A 24710-nucleotide genomic window follows, 5' to 3' on the forward strand; every position below is an offset into this window, starting at 1 on the left:
CATTTAACCTTAAGGACCAAATTCAGTTGGGTATTAAAATTAGACAAAAAAGCATTATTTGATTTGTTTGAAATGTATAAATATATGAAAAAAGATGTATGTAAGTTATTTCAAAATACTTTGGATATGGCCTTATTGGATGGTTATCAGTACCTTGCTGTGAGGTGACTGTTATTTTTCTGATATTTCAAAAGAGACTAGAATTGTGTGTGACTTCTTAAAAGCTGTGGTGGCACTCTCTAACTTTGTTTTAAATATCCCCTTTTCAGCCTGGTCAGTGGGGACATTATAGGCAGACTCTCAGGTTAACAGGCTTGAGTGTTCCTTTGCCGTTAACCTTTCATGTTCATAATACATTATGACACCCGTGTGACAAGGTGCTTTAAAGCATGACACTGGGCTATTTACTTTTACAGACCTGTGAAGTTCTGCATTTTTCTGATACTTTTGCTTTGCATATCCAGCCATGAGCATGTGGTGCAACCTGTAGTCTAGTCTTTTATAGATGCCAGTTTGAAGACTTTTTGTTGAGCAGTGGTAGGTATGAAATGCTGACTCTGGTGCTGTGGATACTTTGCAAAACAGTTTTCATAGGATCTGTTTATAAACTAATAGCCAGCTATTGGCAATCAACTTTTTTCTATTAAGACTGCTATAGTTGTCATTTAATGGGTCCCAGAGTGAAGGCTGTTTCCCTCTTTCTTTCATGACCATTAGACCTCCAATGTAGTAAAAAAATAGCTAGCATTTATTACACAGGAACATAGGTAACTGCCTTATACTATTACCATGGACCATCTAATAAAAGTTGAGTCTCTTATCTAGAATTCCAAAATCCAAAATACTCAAAAATCCAAAATTAGCCATATGGGTTGATGTGATGATATTTTTGCTTTCTGATGGTTCAGTGTAAAAAAGCATACAAGTATTAGAAATCTTAAAGTGTGGTTATCATCACCATGACTAGCATTGCCTATTGTTCTCCGCTAACCCCAAGAGACTAAGAAACTGAAAATGGTGCAAAATTATTGCTGAATGGGAGAAGTTGAAAGCAGTTCACTTAGCTTATGCTACCAGTAAAGATTTCTGTTTGATGTTGCAGTTGAAACTGCCCAACTTTATTCACATCTGATTAAATTGTAGATGCAATGTTGCTGTTGTCTGCAATTCTCACCAATAATGTTTCTATCAAAGGCCTTCAGTGGGTGAGGAATTGAAGCAAATATATTTGCTAAGAGCATTTCCTTAAGAGCTACATAAATTGAATCCCAGTTTAGGTATGCTGTCTACATTTTTAATCTCTCTGTGTGTGTGACTAATAAATTCTATAGTTGGGTCCCTCCCGGGAGAAAGGTGGGATATAAATGAAATAAATAAATTAAATAATAAATTAAAAAGTGCCTGATTTCAACTGACTTTAGTCAAGAGGTAGAAATGACATCTAGCCTCTTTTGCTTGATCAGCTGGCACAAAACTATGCTTTAGGAAAGAGAAGACCCAATAGAGAGTAATGTAGCTATGCTTGTCTTTGTCCAAAACTGCTTCCAGGCAAAGGCAATTCTAATTGATCTGTGCGTGCATCACTGTGAAATTCATTGGAAGCTGAGTTGGTTCCTCAGGGGATATCTCTGCAATCAAGTTTCTGCTTGAACTGTTATGGAACAATAGCTTAGAAGATAGTTTCTGGTTAGGGCAAAACAATGTAGTGGGAAAACTGTAAGCTATACATGTTTTTGCTGCTCTCTGGTGAGTCCAAATGCAGTGCAGACACTGAAAATTGGATAAACATTTTGTAGGAAGTAAAATGAGTTTTCCAGAAAAAGTAAAATAGAAAAACTTTCCAGAACTCTAAGTAACATCAGCTGATTGGTATAAATGTATTCAAACACATTTAAAGCTTTATGGGGAAATAAGTTTGTTGCAATATTTGTAATAATGCAAAGAGAATAACATATACTTCTCTTTTAGTTAACAAAAATGACTACACCTGAAATAATCTTATTTTTTAAGGTCACATACTGAAATATATATAAATATGTAAATTGGATAATGAACTCCATCTAGAAGCCACTATGACCAAACTGAGGCTGTCATACTTTGGGCATGTCATGAGATAACATAATTAATTAGAAAAGGTTGTTGTTGTTGCTGTGTGCCTTCAAGTCGTTTCTGACTTATGGTGAGCCTAAGGCAAAACTATCATGAGGTTTTCTTGACAAGATTTGTTCAGAAGAGGTTTGTCATTGCCTTCCCATAAGAGAAGTCTTATGTCTACCCAGTAGGTTTAATGTCTATGTCGGGAAACAAACCCTGGTCTCTAGCATCATAGTCCAACACTCAAACCACTACGCCACACTTGCTCTGAGAAAAGATGCTAATATTTGGTACAGTGGGAGGCAGTAGGAAAAAAAAAGAAAGGCCACATGACAGGTGGATAAACTCAGTCAATGAAGCCACAATCCTGAGTTTGTAGGACCTGGGCAGGTCTACGGATGACAGGATGCCTTGAAAGTCTCTCATTCATAGGGTCACCATAAATCAAAACTAAAATAAGCCTTAAAATAGCTGTACCTGCTATATCTCATATCAACAGTTTAACTTCCTTTTGCCAAGGCATAACTGTAGTACCTTCAGCCCTATTGCTAACTCTGTGCACTACTTATTAGTTCCATTTCAAGATAAGAAAAAAACTGATTCAGGTAAACTAGTTTAACATTTTGTTTCATTAAAAGATGTATGTGAATAGGAGCCATTATGGTGTAATAGTTTGAGTATCGGACTATTGCTCTGGAGACCAGGGTTCAAATCCCTGCTCAGTCTTGGAAACCCACTGGACAAGTCACATATTCTCAGCCTCTGAAAACTGTGATAGATTTGCCTTAGGCTCACATGAAGTCAGAAATAACTTGAATGCAAAGAACAACAATAAATGTATGTGTATCTGTGGGCACAGGCAACTTGTAAAATGTTGGTTTTCTTACTTTTACTTATAACTTACAGTGAAGCAATAAATGTTAGGAAATAGAACCTTACTAACACATTCATTTATTAGCTTGAGCAGTAAGATTTGTCAATGACTGTCTTCTAAAAAGAATAGCTAGAACTTCATAAGCTATATTTAGCCTACTTAACATTAATTATTGCAGTACAAAAGCCCAGACGAGAGAGAGAGAGAGAGAGGGAGGGAGGGAAAGGGAGGCAGGGAGGGTGTGGAAAATTTTCCACATAAAACTATCGCAGCAGAAAAATTCCTACCAGAAATGTGGAAAATTTTCCACATCACATCTCTGGTGGGAAGACTCCAGCAGTTGTTTTCAGCTATGCACGTGGTTTTGGCTTCTTTTTAGTGTACTGAAAAGTGTATGCTGTCATATCTTCTGCTGTTCCTTTAGTTGTTGTTTTTTTTAAGGGAAGGTTGTTGCACATTTTGTATAGTAAAACATGTATTTAAATGTTGCATTGTCTAGAGGGCTGGGAGATAGCAGCCAATTTTTTTCCAGATTCCAAAAAAAATTGTGGAATCATTGGTAGTACCTGTGATATTTTTGTTCCTGCTCTCAACTTGGAAATGCAGTTTTCTTAGAAATAAATCACTTAAGGGCTAAAAGTGGTTCCAGGTGCAATAATTCAGCTTTTAAACAGGAAGAAAGGTCTCCAATCAGTATGAGTTTGTTTTCTTATATTTGGTAGTCACTGGACTGCAGCAATATCCCATCCCTATATGATGCCTTTAGCAGGCATTCAATTACAGATATACTGCTTGGTTGGTAATAGTTTGACATATGGTAAGGAGATGAGTAGCCATTTATTTGTCCTCAGACTGATGTAGTTATCTATGCTTGATTTAAATATGTTTACTGCATATTCAATCCACAGCAAGACAGCAGTGGAACTACAAAGACAGAGGCTTAAACTCTTCTTTATTTGTTTTTAGTGTAATATTAGGCAGAAGATACTTGAAACACTTGGATTAATTCAAATCATGTTCTTAAATGTGTGAAATCTGAAATCTCAAAAGTTTTTCAGTTTGTGCAGTTTTGCAAACTCATGCTAGTTTCCTTTTAACAGAGTTAAGTTCTTGCCAGAGGCAAGAGGCAAGGTAGATAGGCTTCAGTCTATCTACATGTTCACTCTCCCCCTCACTTTGCCATTTACCCAAACAGCTATTATTGCCATTGTATTTATATTGGTGTTAAAAATAAATAGTTTGTAATACAGGTTGATCTAATAAAAACATCAAATAGCAAAGTAGGAGATGAAATGGAGGCCCAAAGCAAGTGGTGTGCTGTTTATATCTTCAGGTTGTAGTTGTAACTGTAGTAGTTGTTCTTAATAACCAATAGTAATAGTTAATAGTAACATAGTAATATAACCAGCATGAAATAGTAGTTTGAATGCTAGACTACAACTCCAGAGACCAGGGTTTGAATGCCCATTCAGCCATTAAAATCCATTGGATGACCTTAGCCAAGTCTCAGCCATCATAAAAACATGTGATAAGTTCACCTTAGGGTTGACATAAATTGGAAATGACTTAAAGGCATACAACAGCAACAGTAATGTAGTATTCGGTAATAGTAACAGGTACATTTATTAATACATAATACATAACTATATAATTATGCATTCAAACTTAACAGCTACACTTTCCCCACTTGGTACTCACCAGGCATTTTGGACTACCATTCCCATTAGCCACATCCAGTATGGCCTGGGGTTGATGCTGTAGCCACAAGCATCTGGCAGGTTGTAATCCAAAACATCTGGACTGAAGATGGGAAGGAATACCCTGTAGATTTAATTGGCAAGTTTGCATTCACAAATGCATAATTATGCATATTATTAATTCAGTTTATCTATAATGCATATGCCCCTCATTTAAAAGTCAGTTTTAGAAGGGGAATATACATTTGAATTAAAAAGAGATCAGCAACATTGGTTATATATAACCTAATGCCTGGCACAAAACATGGACAGAGACTTGAATTTGCTCTTTCCTATTATGGTCATTAACAGAAGCTCTAGCAGTTTATTCCTATTGCACACCTCAGAACTGCATGAGTCAAGACAGCCAGCCAAAGGGGATAAATGAAGAATTTTACTATTTATGCAAAGGAGAAAAGGTAGAAGAGTCCTTTTGTTGGGGTGTCACCTCATGCCTAAGAAAACAATTGCAATATATTATATTCAGTGTGTGTGTGTGTGTGTGTGCGTGTGTGTGCGTGTGCGCATATATATATATATATATATATATATATATATATATATATGGATACCTTTGGGGAGACCAGGGTTTGAATCCCCATTCAGCAATGAAAACCCACTGGGCAAATCACACTTTCTCAGCCTCAGAGAAAGGCAAGGGCAAACCCCCTCTAAACAAGTTGTGCCAAGAAAACCCCATGATAGGTTTTGCTATATGGTCACCATAAATTGAAAAATGAGTTGGTTTTGCTATATGATCACCATAAATCGAAAAATGAGTTGGAGGCACGCAACAAATAGGGGCCTGGAATGAGCCCATGCTCCCCAGTTTGCTGCTTTTAATTATATGACAATGTTTCAATGGAAAAAGTTACTAGATGTATCTTTGATAACCTCCACATTTTTCTGACTTGTTTCTTTGTTTTTAAAGTATTAGTATTCATATTAATCCAGTGCTCATAGATGTCTTCTTTGAAAACTGAGGCAGATAATCTGGAAAGTAGTGTCCAATTTGTCTGTTTTAAAAAAAAGGAAGATGCATGGCAGTTTAGAGCTGTCTTTCTGAGAAACCAATTCATATATCTTAAGGGAAATTCACAGTGCTTTTATTATTTGGTCACAAATAATAGACCTAATGCTTGTTGGCTTTTAAAACACCTATGAGTAGCACTGCTTTTTCTCCCCTGCTCACACACTCTCTCCCTCTTGCAAAATATAAGACAAGGCCAAAGCTTAAATTAAAATCCTCAGGTTCTTATCTCCTTCCCACAGGAAAGCAAATCTGTGTTGAAAACCGTAAAATTAAGAGGAGAGCAAGGATAGCATAATTTAGCAAAAATTCATGCAGAAGATTCTGAGCTATATGACTGGAGGGATAGGTCAGACATTAAGATGATAGCACTTGCTAATGCAGGTTCCTTAAGGTGGTGCTCTGAAAACAAGGGAAAGTATGCAGAATAAAAAAAGAAGTAGGTAGAAAATATGACACTGTCTTTGTTTTTATTAATTTTAAACTAGACAGATGTTTTACACAGAGGCAAGTCTCTGGTGTTGTGCCATACATATGGCCATTTTTTTTAAAAAAATCTTGTTCACATTCAAATAAAAGTCAGTCAGTTAAGAAACCTTTCTTTTAGTTTTGTATTAAATACTTGATCTCTGCATTTTGGTGTGAACCCCCTCCCCCATTTCCAATATATCCATTTGCTGCCATGGTTTTATATTTGTGACCCCCCCCCTCAAAAAAAATGCTGAAGGGGATTCTACTCTGAGTCTATCAGATAGAAAAATTGCATTTACTTCTTGATAGTATAGCCCATTTATAGAAAAGGAGAAAATTTAGCTATGGTGGTGTATCTGTAACAATGCAAATGAATTTGAAATATTTTCATGTTTTGCATAGAATGTAAAAAAAAGGAGCTTCTCTAGCAACAAAATTACTCAATTTTAAATAATATACTGTTTATTTTTAATCACATACTGATATTGTTGTGTGAGCTCTATTTTTCTTAACACTTCAGATAAGACTGTTTTGATAGAAGCAGCCATTATTCAGACAAAGATGATAATTTCTGAAGCAAAGTGTTGTTGATGTTGCTGGTTTTGTATGAAATAAACTTTCTTCTCCTTACACAAAAGTTCAGTATGGCTCTTTAATACTTCAGTTAAAAAGATTTCAGTGCTGCACTAGGATTCTGGGAGACCACGATGTGACCAAGGTGACCTTGGACAAATCATATTTTCTCAGCCTTAGAGAAAGCCAGTACCACACTCCCCCTGAACAGATCTTGCCAGATCTTGATAGGTTCACTTTAAGGTTGGAAAGACATGAAGGCACAAAAAAACAAAAACAAAAAGGAAACTAAATGGAATGGGTGGGAAGATTTAGATGAAACTGTTGAAGTAGTACAGGGAATGGTTTTTAATGTACATAGTAGTCACAGCTGATGAAATGTATCCCTTTGGGCTCTGTTTCCAGAATCTAAGCAAGGCCATGGCTGAGCAATTCTGAATTATATAGTCCAACCCCCACCCCAAACATTTCCAGCCTCTGAGAAGGTATTGTAGTTTTGAACATACCTTCTCTAAATATTTGAAAAGCCGGAACATAAAGGCAAGATTAGAAATGGGTTAGGCTTTTTATTTTGTTTTGCTTTGGAGACTAAGGTCCAAAACACACTGCAGAAATAATGCAGTTTGAGACTGATTTAACTGCCCTGGATCAGTGGTAGGTAATCCTGGTAACTAGTTTATTATGGCACCAGAGCTCTCTGACCGAGAAAGTAAATGTTTCACAACACTACACTTCCCAGAATTTCCTAGCATTGAGCAAGGGGCAGTTAAAGTGGTCTCAAACTGGATTGTTTCTGCAGTGTGTTTTGGACCTAGGTCTTTGGGCAAACTGAAGATACAAAGGCAGAGATACAGATGTGGGTAGCAGTTTCCTAGCACAATTACTGATCACATAAAGTAGCAGTCTGAATTTTATAACATATATAATATACATGTTCTTGTAATTTGTAAAGTTTGTAAGTCTGCTAATACCTTGTCATGTTATTGTTCTCCAGTGTTGAATACCTTTAGGACTTCAGAAACATACCCATGAATGTAAGCGTTACATACTGATATCAGATAACTCTACTGAGATTTAAGTATTCCTATGATTAAGGCCAAAAAGTTTGTGAGGCCAGATTTAAGAAAATTGATGCTCTAAACAAAGGCTCATTTGGTCCCATCAAAAGTTTTTGGGTGGGTTTTCTTTGGATTAAAATTCTCAGATACCATCCTTCCTATCTTCTTTACATGGCCTGCAGATTTGTTGGATGGTGTATTTTATGAGTTATCCAAAAAAGTAACTTTTACAGGCTCTGTTCCAGTCAGGAAACGTTTCAGAATCCTTGACTGCATGTCTGACTTGTTGTATCCTTGCAAATACTTGTTTGCAATGAGTGACTGCTTTCTTCTTGTACCTTACTGTTGCAGTTTAGTGGCTATCATGTTTCTTCCTACTGTTTATGGATATATTACTACACATAGCAATGAAGCCACTAGTCTTCTCTCATGTGAAATAAGTGTATTCTGACCAATTTTATTTATTTATTTATTGAATTTATGTCCTGCTTTTCTCACAGAATGGGATTCAAGGTGGCTTGCAATAATTTAAAAAAGATTCCCCAAAATATTAATTTACAAAAGTTAAAATAATTAAATAAAACTGTTATTAAAGACACTAATTCTGTATGTCGCCCCAAAACAATCTTACCTTGCTTTTTCAATCCCGGATAGTGGAATATTAAGAACATATACTGTATACACTCAGCTATAAGTCAACCTCATGTAGAAGTCGAGGACAGATTTTGGGGCCAAAATTAGGGCTTTTGATATGACCTGCGGATAAGTCGAGGGTAAAACTTAGGGGCATGTAAAAAAGGATGTAAAGAATGCAGCAAAGGGAAACAATGCCAAACAGCTTACAAAATTCAAGCAGACATCACTGTGCTCACATTAAAGGCAGGATGGATGAGAGAATAGAGAGGAATCAGTGCTTCCAAGACCGATCAAGCTCTTGCCTTTTATCAGAGGCTGGTTCCTTTTTTGGGTAAGAGTTAGGGTATGGTACTTACATTGACCCATGGATAAGTCGACTCAGGTTTTTGGGGTTAATGTTTTTTACTAAAATTTCTAGACTTATACATGACTATATACAGTAAATTACTGTATGACAATAGCAGTTTCACTTATATACTACTTCATATCACACTAAGCAGTCTCCAAGTGGTTTACAACTGTAAGCTAATTGCCCCTCCCCCTAACAAGCTGGGTGCTCATTTTAGTGACCTCAGAAGGATGCTAGGCTGAGTCAACCTTGAGCCACTGGCTAGTATTGAACTCACAACCTTCTGGTTTGTGAGTGAGTGGCTGCAGTACTGGCATTTAACCACTGTGCCACCAGTTGCAGATAGTCCCAGATGGAAAAGGCATGGGCTATTCTATGTGGCTAGTAGGTTTCATGCACAGATCTGTGAGAAACAAATTGGAAAAATTGAGATATGCCAAAAGCTAAAGAGGTGTCTGTGTGTCTGTGTCTCTCTGTGAGTCAGAGAGACATTGAAATTATATTTCTCATATAAAGGTCACTCTGTTAAAGCCAGGCACTATTTAAATCAGGACTTTAAAAATTAATCTGAAAACACAAACGACATTGTTACTCATGTTCTTTGCTTTTGTTTGCAGTCAAACAAAGTACCAGTGGTGCAGCCTTCTCATGCAGTTCACCCTCTCACCCCACTTATCACCTACAGCGATGAGCACTTTTCTCCAGGGACACATCCTTCACACCTTCCCTCAGACGTCAACTCAAAACAAGGTGAGAGACCATCATTTATTACAGTGATTGAAAAAGTTGTTAATAAAATAGCCATCCATGCTGTACTCTAAGCCCTGTGGAGCTAAGAGAACAGTACAATTTTAATACTCTCCTAAAACATTGCTTGATCAAGAAGTCAAATGCCTCCATTTTCCTGACACATATTTCTACCTGATTAATTTGACTTGACAAACTCAGAGCCTAATCACACGGAGGGTTTTGCAGCTCTGATCTGAAGCTACTGTGGGTCCAGCCATGTGGATTCACACTAAAACATGATGTATTATCTCACACGATTGCTTTCTATGGGGGGTGGGTTGTTCCGAGGTGCTTCCGCAGTCAATCCAAAGTGACTCCTCATTTTGGTGAATTTGGTAACAAGCAAATTCACAAAAATTGCTTCTAAGTTCACTTTGATTTCACTCTGAATTGGTCTGGTGTGGAATGCAACTTTGCTTCCGTCCCAGCACACCCCCACAAACCTCCAAGGCCCCACATTTCCCATGATGCTGCGCTGCAATTTTGCCCCATTTGCTTCCGGTGCTCCTTCAAGAACAACATTTGGATGTAGCTGACAGGGATGAAGGGAATGAACCAGGAGGCTGGGGGGAGAGATGGGAGCAACGGAGGGGGCCATCGGAGGCTGGGGGTGAGCAACAAACTCCAACTCCCAGAATTCCATAGCCTCGAGCCAAGGACCCCACAATAAACTCCAACTCCCAGAATTCCATAGCACTGAGCCAGGACAGTTAAAGTGGAGTCAAACTGGATTATTTCACCAGTGCGGATGCAACCTAAGAGAAGGCAACTGTTACAAAGGGAAGGAGAGTGGATTGGATTCAGGGAGGTGGTATTTTAGGGAGCATGAAAAATAAGGGAAACTGTATACATTCGCAGGAAGAAGGTGGAGGACTCAGGACACATTCTAGAGTAAATTGAGTAAAACTAGAATAAAATAGAAGGGAAGAGGAAACATGAAGCTGTCATTCACGTGAGGCTAGCATTCATGTGAAACTGGAACCAGGAAGTGACCCCCTTCTTCACCCTGGAAGTGCAAAGGATCACAAGGCATTCAGACCCCCACTGCGCATGCACAAGGGTCCCAATTTGAATCATTTAACCCACATGGTATGTACCGGTGTGGTAATTCAATTTGCACTCGCTCCACTTTAACTCAGGAATGGCCACAATTTCGTTCTTCACATGTGATAATTCATCACGTGAATTGCCTTGGATTCGAAGTGACTCTGCTTCACTCCCGCTACAGAAGGGCCATGGAAGGGCTTTGGATTAGAGTTCCAGTTTCACCTGTGATAAGGGCCTCAGTAAAAGTCCTTGGTGCCCCCTGCCATATTAAAAATGCAGTGCAGAGCTTCTGAAGTATCACTGCACTAGACATGCTTGTTTTCAAATACTGTACCAGATAGGATTAACGGCAGTGGAGTCTTGCCACTCTCTTATTACTATTTACTTAATACTAACCATGTTATGTCTTAAAGCTCTGAATAGGCTTTGTTTCTTGAAAGAAGCTTTTGTTTCTTAAATTTGGTTCTCAGAACGCCAGTATTTTCTTTCTTATCAACATTTCTAATCTTAACTCTGGTATCTGTAACTGGCTGGGGAAAAGCAGAAATTAGCCACTTTGCACTAGATGTAATTTCTGTTGAAATCTCAATGGTTATTAATTAATGCTGAGGGGGGTTATTGTGTTGCTAGTTATCCCTTTGGCAACATTCGTCTTATATCTTTTCAAATGCTGATATAAAACTTTTTGTTTTCTGCAATGACTTCACATAATTGAGGACTCCTAGCCACCATTTTAACAGTTTGCGCTCTGTAGTGCTGGTCAGCTGACTATACAGTGGGCAAAAGGCCCAAGTGAACCTGGATGTATTTTGGGCTTCTTGAGTTGCTTATTTACTGTAATTCTTACTCTGTAGGTGCAGCGGGTGAGAAATGAAACAGCTTGGCTCCAAAAGACCTGTTGAAACCAATCAATAATTCTTAATGACTGAGCAAATCTGAATGTGATGTAACATGTCATGGGTGGGCAACTGAAGTGTCTAAGATCATATGTGGCCTTTGGTTGATTTCGTGTGGTCCCCCACATAACTTTAAAATCCCTGAGCTAAGAATCAGTTCAGGCCTCCAGCATGTTATCTGTTGCATCACTGGCATGAAGGGAGATAAGGCGAGTTCAGAAAGAGAAAAAGGCCCTCTCATACTTTTGCTTCTGTCCCTACCTATCACCTGGTTCAGACCCACGCATCACCCATATGTCATTCCTGACAGATTAAAAAGGGGTTGCTCTCTCCTGGCATACATACAGTATTCTGATAACATAAAACTTCCTCTCCTCCCTCACACCAACTTTCATTTTACTAGTAAATCATTTAGAAAATATCACATTAAAACATTAACCAAACTATATGCTTAAGAGAAATCAGATGGTTAAGACCCATTAGCTCATTGATCTTTCATTTCCGTGGCATGTCCTGCAAAATACACTCTGTGGCCTACATCTGGGAATGGAGATGGTTTATATGCCAACAACTTCCTGCTTCCATGCTCCCATATTACAATGCATCATCACGATGTCTCCTGATTCCACTCCATTAGGGAGTCTGAGATGCAACTGCCCAGAAGGCAGAACAAAATAGGGATGAATTGCCCATTCCAAGTAGTGTTGACCTATTGAATCAGGGGAATCTGGCAAGTCAGCACTTATGTAACTTCCTTAGATCCATAGAATCATAAACTTGGAAGAGACCACAAGGGCCACCCATTCCAACCCCCTGCCATGCAGGAATTCACAATCTAAGTACTCCTGACAGATGGCCATCCAGCCTCTGTTTAAAAACCTACAAAGAAAGAGGTTTTTCACTGAGTGCATTCTGATACTAACCAATTCAAGCATATGTTGTTTGCACTGATATGTATATACAGTAAGTCCAACATGAACTAAGAGGACAATTGTTACAGGGTTACTGTTTTTTTAAACAGCATTTGTTTATCTGTGGTAGCAAGTTTCCAAAATCTGTGAATCACGAGGGAACCACAGAAAATGTACAAGCAGCAATTTACCTAATCTAATAAGTAGTAAGGTTGGATTTGGCATGCCAATGACATTCTTTCAAGTATCCTTTTAAAGTTTTTTTGTTTTTTTTAAAAAGCGCATCAGAAAAATCAGAAGGTGCTGCATTGTTCAGCCACTGTTCTAAACAATAGGGGTTTGATTAAAATTATGGGAAATTATGCATATGTATAAACATACTAAAGTGCAATATGCATGGGATCCCATTTTTAGAAAGCTATTATGGTGCAGTAGTTCCTGTTTGACTATGTGAAAGCGCTTCAGATTTCTAATCCATTACAGTGAGCACAAATGCATGTAGTTTTCACCATAATTCCTCTACAAAGCTTAAACATCCCAATGGTTAACAAGCTTATCCTTTAGGTTTAATTCCATAATTGTAGCAGAAGTTTGCCCAAATAGACTAAGGCTGCATTCCTACACACATTTGCCTAGAAGAAGTTCCATTGTGGGATTTATTGCTCTGTAAGAATTAAGGGACTTTTCTTTTTATCTTAAATAATGATTTTTGTTATTACTATGTGTATATGTTCTTTTTGTTGCCTGTACAAATTTTGGCCTACGTCTAATTCTTAGCCCAACTAGAATAGACCTATTGAATCAGTAGGACTGACATAGGTGTAGACTTAGGATTCAGCAATTAATAAAAGTAGTTCATTTGGGACTACTAACTGAGTCTCAAACTAAACTTCCATGTTTTTAAAAAGCCCTGCTTCATAATTGTTATAAAATATGAGGTATCCAGGTGTAAAATGTAGGTATGTGTTCATATTTCATTGCTTGTAGATGACTAAAGTGTTAACTATTGCTAGTCTGGCTTATTAGAAATTCAGAAACACAACTTGGCTGATTTGGCCCCTGGCCATAGTATATGTGATAGATAGATAGATAGATAGATAGATAGATAGATAGATAGATAGATAGACAGACAGATGTCACTGTCTACTACATATACTATGGTCAGGGCCAAATCAGCCAAGTTGTGTTTCTGAATGTCTTGTTCTAAAGCAAAATCATATGTCCAAACATCTTCTGGAATCTATGTAGATTCCCAAGAATTGCAAGGTATGTGTGTGTGGATACACATACCTTGCAATTCTTGGCAATCTACATAGATTCCAGAAGATGTTTGGGCATATGATTTTGCTTTAGAACAAGACATGTGGTCTCATTGTGCCATGTTTTCAAAAGAAATGTGAGGGTGGAGGTTACCACTGCTGTCTGTCACTTCAATGTCATGGCAAATTCAGTGGTTGCTAGGTCATTGGACAGCCTCAATGAATAATAAAATATGAAAGTGGACATGATAGAGGGTGGAAAGACTGTTTTTATTATAAGGCATGTTTCTATTATAATTTCTGAAATTTCTAAAAACAGCTAAAATCTAGGGTAGGAAAAGAGTAGAAATTAAGAAAATAAGTAACATTCTGGTCAGTGAATATCTTAAAATGTATTTGTACTTGGCATAGATATGAGACAGTGCACAAACTTTATGTTTCTAAAGAAAATCTGAATCTTGAATCTTAAATATATAGTTGCCTCTCCACCTTTGTAGGATTTGGGGCAGAGGACACCTGAAAAAGTGGAAAAACTGTGAATAGGTTAGCACCCCCAAACATGAATTTTCAGAGTAATCTCCCACCAAGAGCATCAGCCATACCTAGCTTTGAAACCTTGCAACACATCACCTCCCCAACATTTCCAAAGACCTTCCCCTTTCAGTGTGATATTAGCAACCACAGAAGATCTGAAGTCGAAGTCTTTCATGGTCAGCATCCATAGTTTTTTGTGGGTTTTTTGGTCTATGTGGTGATGTTCTAGAAGAGTTTATTCCTAATGTTTTGCCACCATCTGTGGCTGGCATTTTCAGAGAATGCTGTCATGGAAAAGAGTTGGATATGTATATATGCTGTGTGACCCTGGGTAGGAAGTGATTTCGATGTTAATCTGTGTATTTTTCTGTTGTTGATGGCAGAGCCTCTTTGCATAACCTCCCACCCTGTGGCCCTGCCATCAACAACAGAACAATACACAGGGTAACATGGAAATCACTCTCTACCCAGGGTCACACAATATATATACAACTCTCTTCCATGCCAGCATTCTTTGAAGTTGCCAGCCACAGATGGTGGCGAAACGTCAGGATTAAACTCTTCTAGAACATGGTCCCATAGCCTGAAAACCCATTAAAAAAGCAGATCTACCCATGAAAGCTTTCAACTTCACAGCAGAAGATCTATTTTCTCTCCCACCACTGCCTCCTCACTTTCCCTCCCAACCAGTCAAAAGCAACACTGTCTTCTCCATTTTGCCAGATTTTGCATCCTCCTCATTTTGAAAGGCCTTTCACTTTCAGTCAAATGTTAGCTGCCACCACCACAAAGGATCCACTTTCTCTCCTGCCCCTCCTTACCCTCTTTCCGGACCAGTCAAAATCAACACTGTACTTTCCCCACTTTTCCAGACTCTGTGGCAGAACAGAAAAAAAACAATTCTTCACCAGGTATTTTAAGAGTCAGACTGGCTCATAAAGGAAGATACAGTCTTTCAGAAATGTAGGGTGCATATAGCAATGGGTGCTACTTGGGGATAAACAAGCATTGGGTGACCCTTTGTCTGGTCATGCTGCAGCTTCTTGCTGAATTTTGTCATGGAGTGAGACTTTCAAAATGACTCCCTCACTTGTACCTCTTCTCATTTAGAACAGAGGACTTTACATGCAAAATGAGACCTATGATTCTTGCTTCACTACTTCTCTAATGGACTAAATAAATCAGTGGCTTAATGGTCTCTGTGACCATAATTCTGTATGCCTCCTTGGGGGTATGAGATTTAGGTAGACCGTGAAAACCACTGGGCTCATCTGGGACTAAGATTAGCTTTAATCCTTGAGGTGGTTTTTAAAGGGTTTGTTGCATTTTTATATTCTTGGGGATGTGGGTTGATAGATCATTTCCAGCGGGACATCTTTACCCCACTACAAAAATACTAACCAGTACAAAAGCCTGACCTTGGTGTCCACAAGAGTCAACTTGATGAGAAGCTTAACTGGAGCTGGAGTGACAATCAGAAACCAAATGAATCATATCAAGTGTGACCATTACAGGCCTGAAAATGATTCTTAATTAACCACCGATCCTCTGTGGTAGCAAGTTTCCAAAATCTGTGAATCACGAGGGAACCGCAGAAAATGTACAAGCAGCAATTTACCTAATCTAATAAGTCTGGTCTGCTGCCTATTTGGAACTGCTGCTTTCCTCTTCCCTAAGCCCCTCCTCACATGTTTCATTTCTAAACAGTTTTTCAAGAGTTATTTTCAATGGAATTTTAAGAGACGGAAAAATCTCCTAAGCTTTCCCTGATACTACTATTTTATCATTTATGGGCTGTGTAACCTTCTTTCTCTTTCTCTTCTCAAATCAGAGTGAAAACCATGAAATGTGTAAACCTCGAGTCTTGTGGCATAAGCTTTTCTGGGCAAGAGCCTATTCCACCAGATTCATGAAGCAGTCACAAAATGTGTGTGTGTGTGTGTGTGTGTGTGTGTGTGTGTGTGTGTGTGTGCATGCGTGCGTGCGTGTGTGTGTAGAGTCATAATAAAGAGGGAAGGAAATTGAAATATTTACTTATTTATATTTCAAGGCCAAACAGTACAAATAGGGTGATTAGTGTCTCACAATACCATGCAGATCACAAATGAATACAGAATCCAATCTGATAAGCAATCCTATATAACAAACAGGTGAAGATTAAGAATGAATTCTTTGGGCACCATATATTAGGAGAATATCAAATAGATAAAAATTGGATTCTTATATATGATGCCAATCTTCTTTGTACTTAGCAAGAGTTTCTAAAATAGCCCTGTATATTATGTTGCACTTTGCTTTTCTAATCAAAAGGAAGATGCCATGGTATTGGCATGGTTGAGATGATTGGAAATATGATCATAGGCTGCATCAATAAGAGTATAGTCTCTAGATTGAGGGAAATAATAGTGCCACTCTATTCTGCTTTGATCAGACATCACCTGGAATATTGTGTCCGGTTCTGGGCATCATAATTCAAGAAGGATGTGGCCAAAGAGGGCAACCAAAATGGTGAAATGTCTGGAAACCACCAAACTTGTGATGAGTCACTTTGTGAACTGATCATGTTCCTAATGTTTAGATTCCACCTAAACATTAGGAAGAACTTCCTGACAGTAAGAGCTGTTTGTTAGTAGAATATGCTGCCTCAGAATGTGGTGGAGTCTCTTTCTTTGGAGGTTTTTAAACAGAGGATGGATGGCCCTGTTGGGAGTGTTTTAATTGTCTATTCCTGCTTTCATAGCAGATTTTAATCAGTTCTGGATCATTCCTGAAAGGTTCTCTAAAGACTGGAGTTTTGCATAGTGTCCTGTTTTGCTCATGGGAGATGAGCCAAACTGTCAGTCCAGAGTTACAGCATTTCAAGCACTGAGAGGAAGAGAGAAGGGAACATATCTCACCAAGTTGTTTGTAGCAAAAGCAGTGGTTGTATAATCCAGTCCAGGTTCATCATGAGATACCAGTCAGTCCAATACAGCAGGTTCAAAGAGAAAACCCAAAAGAGTAGTCTAGATCCAAGCAGAGTACCAGGCAACAGCAAGGCGTCTTGGATTCATGATGGATGGTTGTTGACCATACTGGACCGAGGGAGATGCTGGGATATTTATAGCCTGTCTGGATCTCACAGGTGCTACTTGTTAGCAGCCTGCCTCCTACTTTACTGCAGAGAATGCTGTTGTTTCCCTTTTTCCTGCTGTCTCTCTGTGGAAATAGACACTGGTACATCTGGCTCAGGTGGAGGGAAACTTTGCCCTTGGGAACTCAGTTCTAGTACAGGCTTCAAGCTTACCTCCAGGGGCTGCTGGAGTAGCTGCAGTCCTGTGGGTTCTTAACCTTCTTCAGACTCTCAGAGGACATGTCTGGATCCTGGAGGCAGGGCATGACACATAGAGTTTTGCACTCAGATTGAGATTACTGGAAAATTGCATTCCCTATTTTGTAATCTCATGCATACAAAATATATTAGCATCTCAGATGGGACAAAAGACATTTTATTGCCTTCACATAATGAAGTTGTCCACATGAATTCTACAAAACCTGTCTGGACTGACAGTTAATCTTTCATGGAACTGCTGATCGGACAATACCCTTCATGCAGTTAAGGGTAGGAAGTACACAGCAGGTTATGTGTATCCCACAATTTTGTACTACCAACAGAGAAAACTAGACACTTGGATGCCACCACTGCCAACCCATGAGCAAATGCAGCAGAGAGGACTTTTCTCTCTGGTGCTCACTAGTGCACACAAGCCACCAAAAATGCCAAGAAAAGAAAAATGAATTGAAAGATTCAAGTCCACTTGTGGGGTTTTTGGGGGGGGGGGGGGGGGGGGGTGGACTAGCATTTTAAAATGTTAAATGGCACATGTGGGCTGCAACTCATTTTAATGGTGAATTTCTGTTCCTTGAAGCCTTAAGAAAAGGCAATCCACTCTTTTTTTCCATTTTACATAAATAGGGCAATCTGTGGGGTCACACATCAACCTTGGCAAGCCTGCTGTAGTGCCAGGGTCACACTTTGCCCAGCATTGCTGTATACAGTTGGTTCTCCATATCAGCAGGGGGTTGCTTCCACCACCAGTTGGCTATGAAATATCATGGGATCTTGAATCCATCTGTGGATGGTGACATGCACACATCCGCATCAGTGCAGCTAAGTTCACACATTGCCATTGACGTATATGGGGCAGGGCTATCTATGGATAGCTAGACCACTGTTGTGGAAGGCAAACTGTACTATACCACATCAGGTAAAAATGATATGTCAGAACATGGGCAGATGAATGAGCATGTTAGGATATGGCTAATATTCTTTGGTACCATAAGAGCATTTTTTTTACTGATAATGCCTTCTACCATTCTTGTAGGCTAGATAAATATTGTCTCCAATGTAATGTAATAAGGCAAAATGACCCAAAGCAGGCATTAAAAATATGAACACATGTTAAGGACGGGCACTCCTGTGTCCCTGGGATATTGTAGGACACCACAAGGTCACCACAGTCAAACATAGATTCAAATGTAAAGCCACTTAGTTTAGAATTATTAATAAGTTTCTGGAATTTGGTCTCAGCAAATCTTGGGAGCAGCTAATTCACTGTGGAAAGTAATTGTCCCTATTATGTGTTTGTTTGATCTTGCTATGGCTATTTATTACCAATGAATGCTAGTCAGGTCACACTCATTCTGATGCAATCAGATTGAATTCATTTGTGGGGGTTTAGGGTTGTTTTTTTAATGATACTGTGATGCATCTACTGTCATCTCTTGTACATCTTGACTATTTGGCTTTGATTTTGATGTACAGTATAGATGTGCTGATACACAGATATACCTTCCTTTACTTTGTACTTACCCTCTGAGAGAGTCATACATCCAACCTAGTGGATTTTGATTCATAAAAGCTGATGCCACAATAAATTGGCTGGACTAAGAGGTGCCATAAGACCTTGTTGCAGCTGCTGTTCCTCTAGAGCACAAAATGAAAAGGCCCCAAGTTTCTAAGAATTGGTATCATATTTTACATGATCCTTTTACTTTTATTATAAGTGAATCTACTAGGAATGGGTAAGAATTTCATTTTTGATCAGAAGTTAATCAGATTTTCAGTTCCTTTTTTAAAAATCAGAATTTACAAAATTGCACAAAATCCAGACATGGGAGAAAGCAAAACCAACTAGTGTTGCCAGATCTTAGCATGCTAGTTGACATCTCAGAGAATTACTGTACCTCTCCAGGTGGGAAGAAAACGCTCAGATAAAATGAGCAGGACAAAATCTGATTATTTTATGTGATTATTCTGTGTGAGAAAATATGATTCTTCTGTGTGAGAAGCAAGATATGAGGTGACTTTAAAGCCTGAGCACCTGCACTCATTCTCAGCTGACACTAAGGTTCTCTGGCTCAATCAAACATGTTTGCATTGTGCCTCTACAATAGCAGTGCACCAAAAATCTAGGCATGAGGAGAGTTGGGTTAGGAAATTGTGGGTACATGTACCTGGATCCATTGTAGAGTTTGGAGCAAGTCAGACACCCATATAATGTTTCATGAGGTTTCTTATTGAAGAAGTTCTTGCATCAGTGTCAGAGGGCCTAGAGCTGGTGGAAGTATTGTAGTACTTGGAAAAATGGATATGTTGTGTGTTCTGTAGGTAAGACTACAGAAGAAGTGAGCCTTTGTGGGGGGAAATAGTAGCTGCTGTAGCTACTGGATGGTATTTGCTTCACTGCAGCTACTAAAAATTTATCCCCACCCCACCCTGATTGCCATATTACCTGATTAGCTCAGTTTTACTTAGATCTGGACTCATTCACCCAGATTGTCATCATGCCCATTTCCACAGTCACTGGACCCAGAAATCATTCTGGCTCACCTTCCAAATTTTTCTTGCATGAAATCCATGACATCACTAGAAATCATTCCTGTGAAATCATAAAGGATAAGGGTCTGCCCCAAGTTCCATACTGAGGCATAAGAAGCAATTGGCAACCCTAGGAACCAAGAGATTCTGCCATTTAATGTGACTTTATTCTGAATGCCTTGCAAACCTATTTGGGCCTTAAACTGCTACACAGAATTGCTGATTATTCACAGCCATGCCTGCAGAAATCAGTAATGTGGCATGTGATGACATAAATTTAATTACAAAGGATAGTGCCTAGGAATGTGACTTCCACTGAGTGATCCCCTTTTAACCTGTTCTGTAAAAAGAGGAAAACAGAAAAAGTTGCACTAATTTGTATTGTAAGAATCAAGAGCCACCATAAGTAAGTGGAGCCAACCTAAGGTAGTTGGGGATCTAGTGAGTCTGAGCCATGACAGCTACCTTTGAAGCTCAGTCTTAAATCACCTTCTTGCCTTAGGACTTTCCTTGCTGGTGGGAACACCCTTTTATAGCAAAAAACAGGTATAAAAATTAGTTCCAACAGCAGCAGCTAAGAAATTGTTTTTGTTGTTGTTGTTGTTGTTGTTGTTGTTGTTTGCCTTCCAGTAGTTTCTGACTTATTGCCCTAAGGCAATCCTATCCTGGGGTTTTCTGAGCATGTTTTGGGGGGGGGGGGGTTTGCCATTGCCATCCACTTGAGGCTGAGACAGTGTGACTTTCCCAAGTTCACCCAGTGGGTTTCATGGCCAAGCTGGGAATTGAACCCTAGTACCCAGAGTCATAGGCCAATACACAAACCACTATGCCACACTAGCTCTCAAGAAATTGTTTCTTTGCACCTTCTGCATGCCTGTGAATGAGTCAGGTCTCATTTATCTCATCAGTAGTTATCCCTTTCCTGTAAAATATGGGGAGTTGTCTGTCAGAAAAAGAGTAAAGATTTAAGCATTCACAGCTACCTGCAAATCTCTAAGTCTTGTTGTCAGTGAGTTTGTCAACTTCCCACAGGTATTCTCATCCCATCCCAATTCTGTATTGGGTTGTAAAACTGCACCCAGTGCACAAATGAAATTAATCCATATTTATGTACACATTTTCCTGGAGGGACTGGCATAGTTACTGGGCTAGTGGGAAAGGGTGTTTTCCTGCTCACCCAGCATGGGTCGTCCAGAGGCTGAGTCACTGCCGCTGCCCCCAGTAGCAGTGGCTGCTGCGGTGATGCTGCCTTCATGTTCTGGCATAGCAGTAGCCACACCAGACCCCAAAGGTCTTTGTGGGGGCATGCCTTCATGGTCCAGCGTGGAATATCTCAAGCTATGCACTTGATCCTTCAAGTGAGTGGAACACCAATCATTCCCATCCTTATTCATAGCCTGGGGTCAATGAATTAACCTATATCATGGAGGGTTGTTTTTTTCTAAGTGCCAAGCATGAAGCAAGCTCAATTTTATAATATATACTGTGCTGAATTCTTATTATTTTATGTTGTGCCGGATAAAATTGCAGCTCTCTCTCTATACTCTTTAACAGGCATGTCCAGGCATCCTCCCGGTCCTGATATCCCCACTTTCTATCCCTTATCTCCTGGCAGTGTTGGACAGATAACTCCACCTCTTGGCTGGTAAGAATCTCCTATTGCTTCTGAGCATTCTTGTGTGTGCTTGTGTAGTTGCTATGTGCTTCTTCAAACAATTGTGGTCTTTCTTGGCTTCAGAAGTATTTTTTATGTGTGATTACTATTCTTGAAATATAGTATTTACATTATTAGATAAGGAACTGGCAACTGGACAAAACTAACAAATTTTGGGTATAGAGATAAATGGCTTTGCAAGTCAATAGTTAGACTTTAGAAAAGTGATGTTCTGTGGTGTATAATTCTTAAACTTCATAGCTATCTCTGTGGGTATACAAAGTGTGTCCTCTCCCCAGGTAGTGGACTGCAACAATTCCCAGCATTTCTCGCCACTGGCTGTACTGGCAAGGGCTGATGGGAGTTGCATTCTCAGAACATCTGAAGGGGTATATTTTGCCTGCCTCTGCTGTAAGATCTGGTATGAGTGTAGTTTTCATGCAGTTTATTTGATGAAGGGCTCACCAGACCTTTGCCCTGAATATTTGTAGAGTTCAGGACTGGAACAAGTAAGTAAGATACACTTAGAATTTACAGATTGTCTTCACACCACTATGTTCCATTCATTTGGTTGCTTTCACGCTGTCTGTGGAGCAGATTGGTCATCTTAAACAAAGTACTAAAGTGGTAATAGTTAGCCCATTTCAAGATTTGTGGTAGTATGTAAAACCCATTTATCAAGTTCATAACTAAGTAAAAGCTAAAAGCTTGTTGTTGGCAGAGTGATTGTGTGAATTTACATTTTGTTTACATTTTAAAAGAATTTACAATTTCTTTACATTTCAAAATATTTAATTTCCTAATCATGTGGTTAGTTATATTGCAACCTAGTGAAAGAGTGAGAAAAAGAAAAAGAAAAGAAATAAAACGGATTCTAAAACAGATTTTTTTGGACATTAATTAACTAGTAACTATGGAGATCTAGATGTCAGATTGCCAATTCCCAGCAGTCCCAGTCAATGTGGGAGCAGTAGTCCAATGCTATATGAAGGGCCCTGTGACTCAGCCCTGCTTTAGGGGCTGCTGCTCTTAGTTTGGGGGTTTTCATGGTGGAAATTATAACATTGTCAATACACAGCTGTATACTTTGTTGGACTGGGTGCTAATCTGTGAGTCAGGTTTATATGAATGTTTTAGAAAATAACAGTAAATGACTTCATATGCCAAAAATCCCTGAAAATTCAAAATGCCCTTATAATTAAACCTTAAGATTAAAAGAGTAGACTGTGTTTATTCCCATTCTCTTTTATTGCACTGGTGCTTTTCCACTACAGAAGGATTTATTGTGGTTTTGATTTCCACTCAAAGTATTGTCATTTCTTTCAAACTTTTTCTTAAGGTTTTTGAGGTGTGTTGGTTTTTGTTTGCTTTCTGCTCAGAAAGTAAGTCAAGAAACAATGCAAACAAATCAAGATTGTGTTCTCTGCTTGCTGTAGCTAAAAAATGTGCTATAGGATTGATATTTTTGGTTTCAACTCTCCCACCCACCCCATCCCATGCATTGGCTCTCCCTACTATACATGGACAGAGCTCTGTTTAAGTGTGAAGACTGTCATGGTGAGCATAATAAAGGGCCAGCAGCTTTGGAAATGCCAATTCCTTAAAACATTAAATCTGTCAATCAATAGCACTGCTTGAATAGAATTGAGCGCAGTCTTTCAAGGGTAGATCAATTATTCTCTCTGAACTTTGCTACTTAAGTGTGTTAAATCCTGCTCAGAAGTTGCATCAAATGCAAGCTGGAGGAAAAGACAATGTAAACTAAGCAGAAAAAGTTCAAAGTATTTGAAGCAATCAATTTGTGCTAGTGGGATATGGCATTCTGAAGAAGACTGGAACTTCAGACGAAAGAGTTTTTGTTTTTGGTGCTCTTTTTCTTTCAGGATTCATTTTTGTGTGTGTTCAGCATTGTATGAACACACCCATCTTTAAGTATTGATCCATGCATAGGTCCCTTTAAACCTTACCATCTTTGCATGAAAATGAAAAGCAAAATGATGACTGTCATAGTTTTTTCAGATTAAATTCAGAAAAGCTTTGCTTCAGTAGTCCGGGGAAGAGTAATGCAGCCAACAAGATCATTTATGGGAGCGGGTGGGTGGGGGGAGAACACAAAAGGCCTCTTATCAAGCTAATAAATCAATCTGAGTTGCCAAGGGATTTACTGCTGCTGTTACTAGTGTCCTTGATGCACGCCAATCAATGCATTTGAGGAATTTCAGTGTATCATGCCCGTTTGTGTGTTTGAACAAATTGCTGTTATCTCTGTCCTTACTATCTCCCTGCTACTCTGGAATTTTTACTCTCAGTATTGCTGGAAAAGGACATCTTCTGTCCTCCAAGTGCTACTGCTGCAGAAGAACATAGTCAGACATGGAAGATAAATAGCAAGGCAATGTCATTCATGATTGGCTCCAGAAAGTAGTAACTCTGACCATTTGTCAGAGCACCAAATCTAACAGAGAATCCATTGCTTTAAAAGTGTTATCTTTTCAATTCTATATAGAGAACCCAAGGATCTCAGATGGAGCCTATGAGAATTTTTCACTTCACTTTTCCTGCATCTTCCAGTTTGGGAGGAAGTGCAGTCAAACTTCCCACCACATTCTGGAATCACTGCTGATGGGAATAGACTTGGAGTAGGAATCAACTTGGTCTGCCCCTAGAAACAATGGGCCTGAACAGACAGGCCAAAATAAAGCTGCTTTGGGTCACTTTGGAGCTATGATGTTTAAATGATACATGCATCCTGCGAGGCCAGAAACCATGCCAAAGCCATGCTCCAGTCCTAAGAATTGGAGTGTAGCTTTGGTACAGGTTCTGGCCTCTCAAGATGTGTGTGTCATTGAAACAGCATACCTTCAAAGTGACCTGAAGCAGATTTATTTTGGCCTGTCTGTTCCAGTCCTGTTAGCATTTACAGAATTGGGTCCCCTAAG

General features: G+C 39.0%; 1 protein-coding gene across 4 annotated transcripts in view; it reads left to right on the forward strand.

The window, feature by feature from the left end:
- The window catches only part of LEF1 (lymphoid enhancer binding factor 1), a 130667-nt gene that overhangs the window by 65890 nt on the left and 40067 nt on the right, over window positions 1–24710 (forward strand). For all 4 annotated transcript variants that reach the window (XM_042469988.1, XM_042469990.1, XM_042469989.1 and 1 more), the window contains 2 exons: window positions 9439–9571; window positions 21672–21762. In XM_042469988.1, the coding sequence (XP_042325922.1) occupies window positions 9439–9571; window positions 21672–21762 (224 nt within the window). The remainder of the gene's footprint in view (window positions 1–9438; window positions 9572–21671; window positions 21763–24710) is intronic.

Source organism: Sceloporus undulatus, chromosome 5 (genome assembly GCF_019175285.1).
Source record: "Sceloporus undulatus isolate JIND9_A2432 ecotype Alabama chromosome 5, SceUnd_v1.1, whole genome shotgun sequence".
Taxonomy (NCBI): Eukaryota; Metazoa; Chordata; class Lepidosauria; order Squamata; family Phrynosomatidae; genus Sceloporus; species Sceloporus undulatus.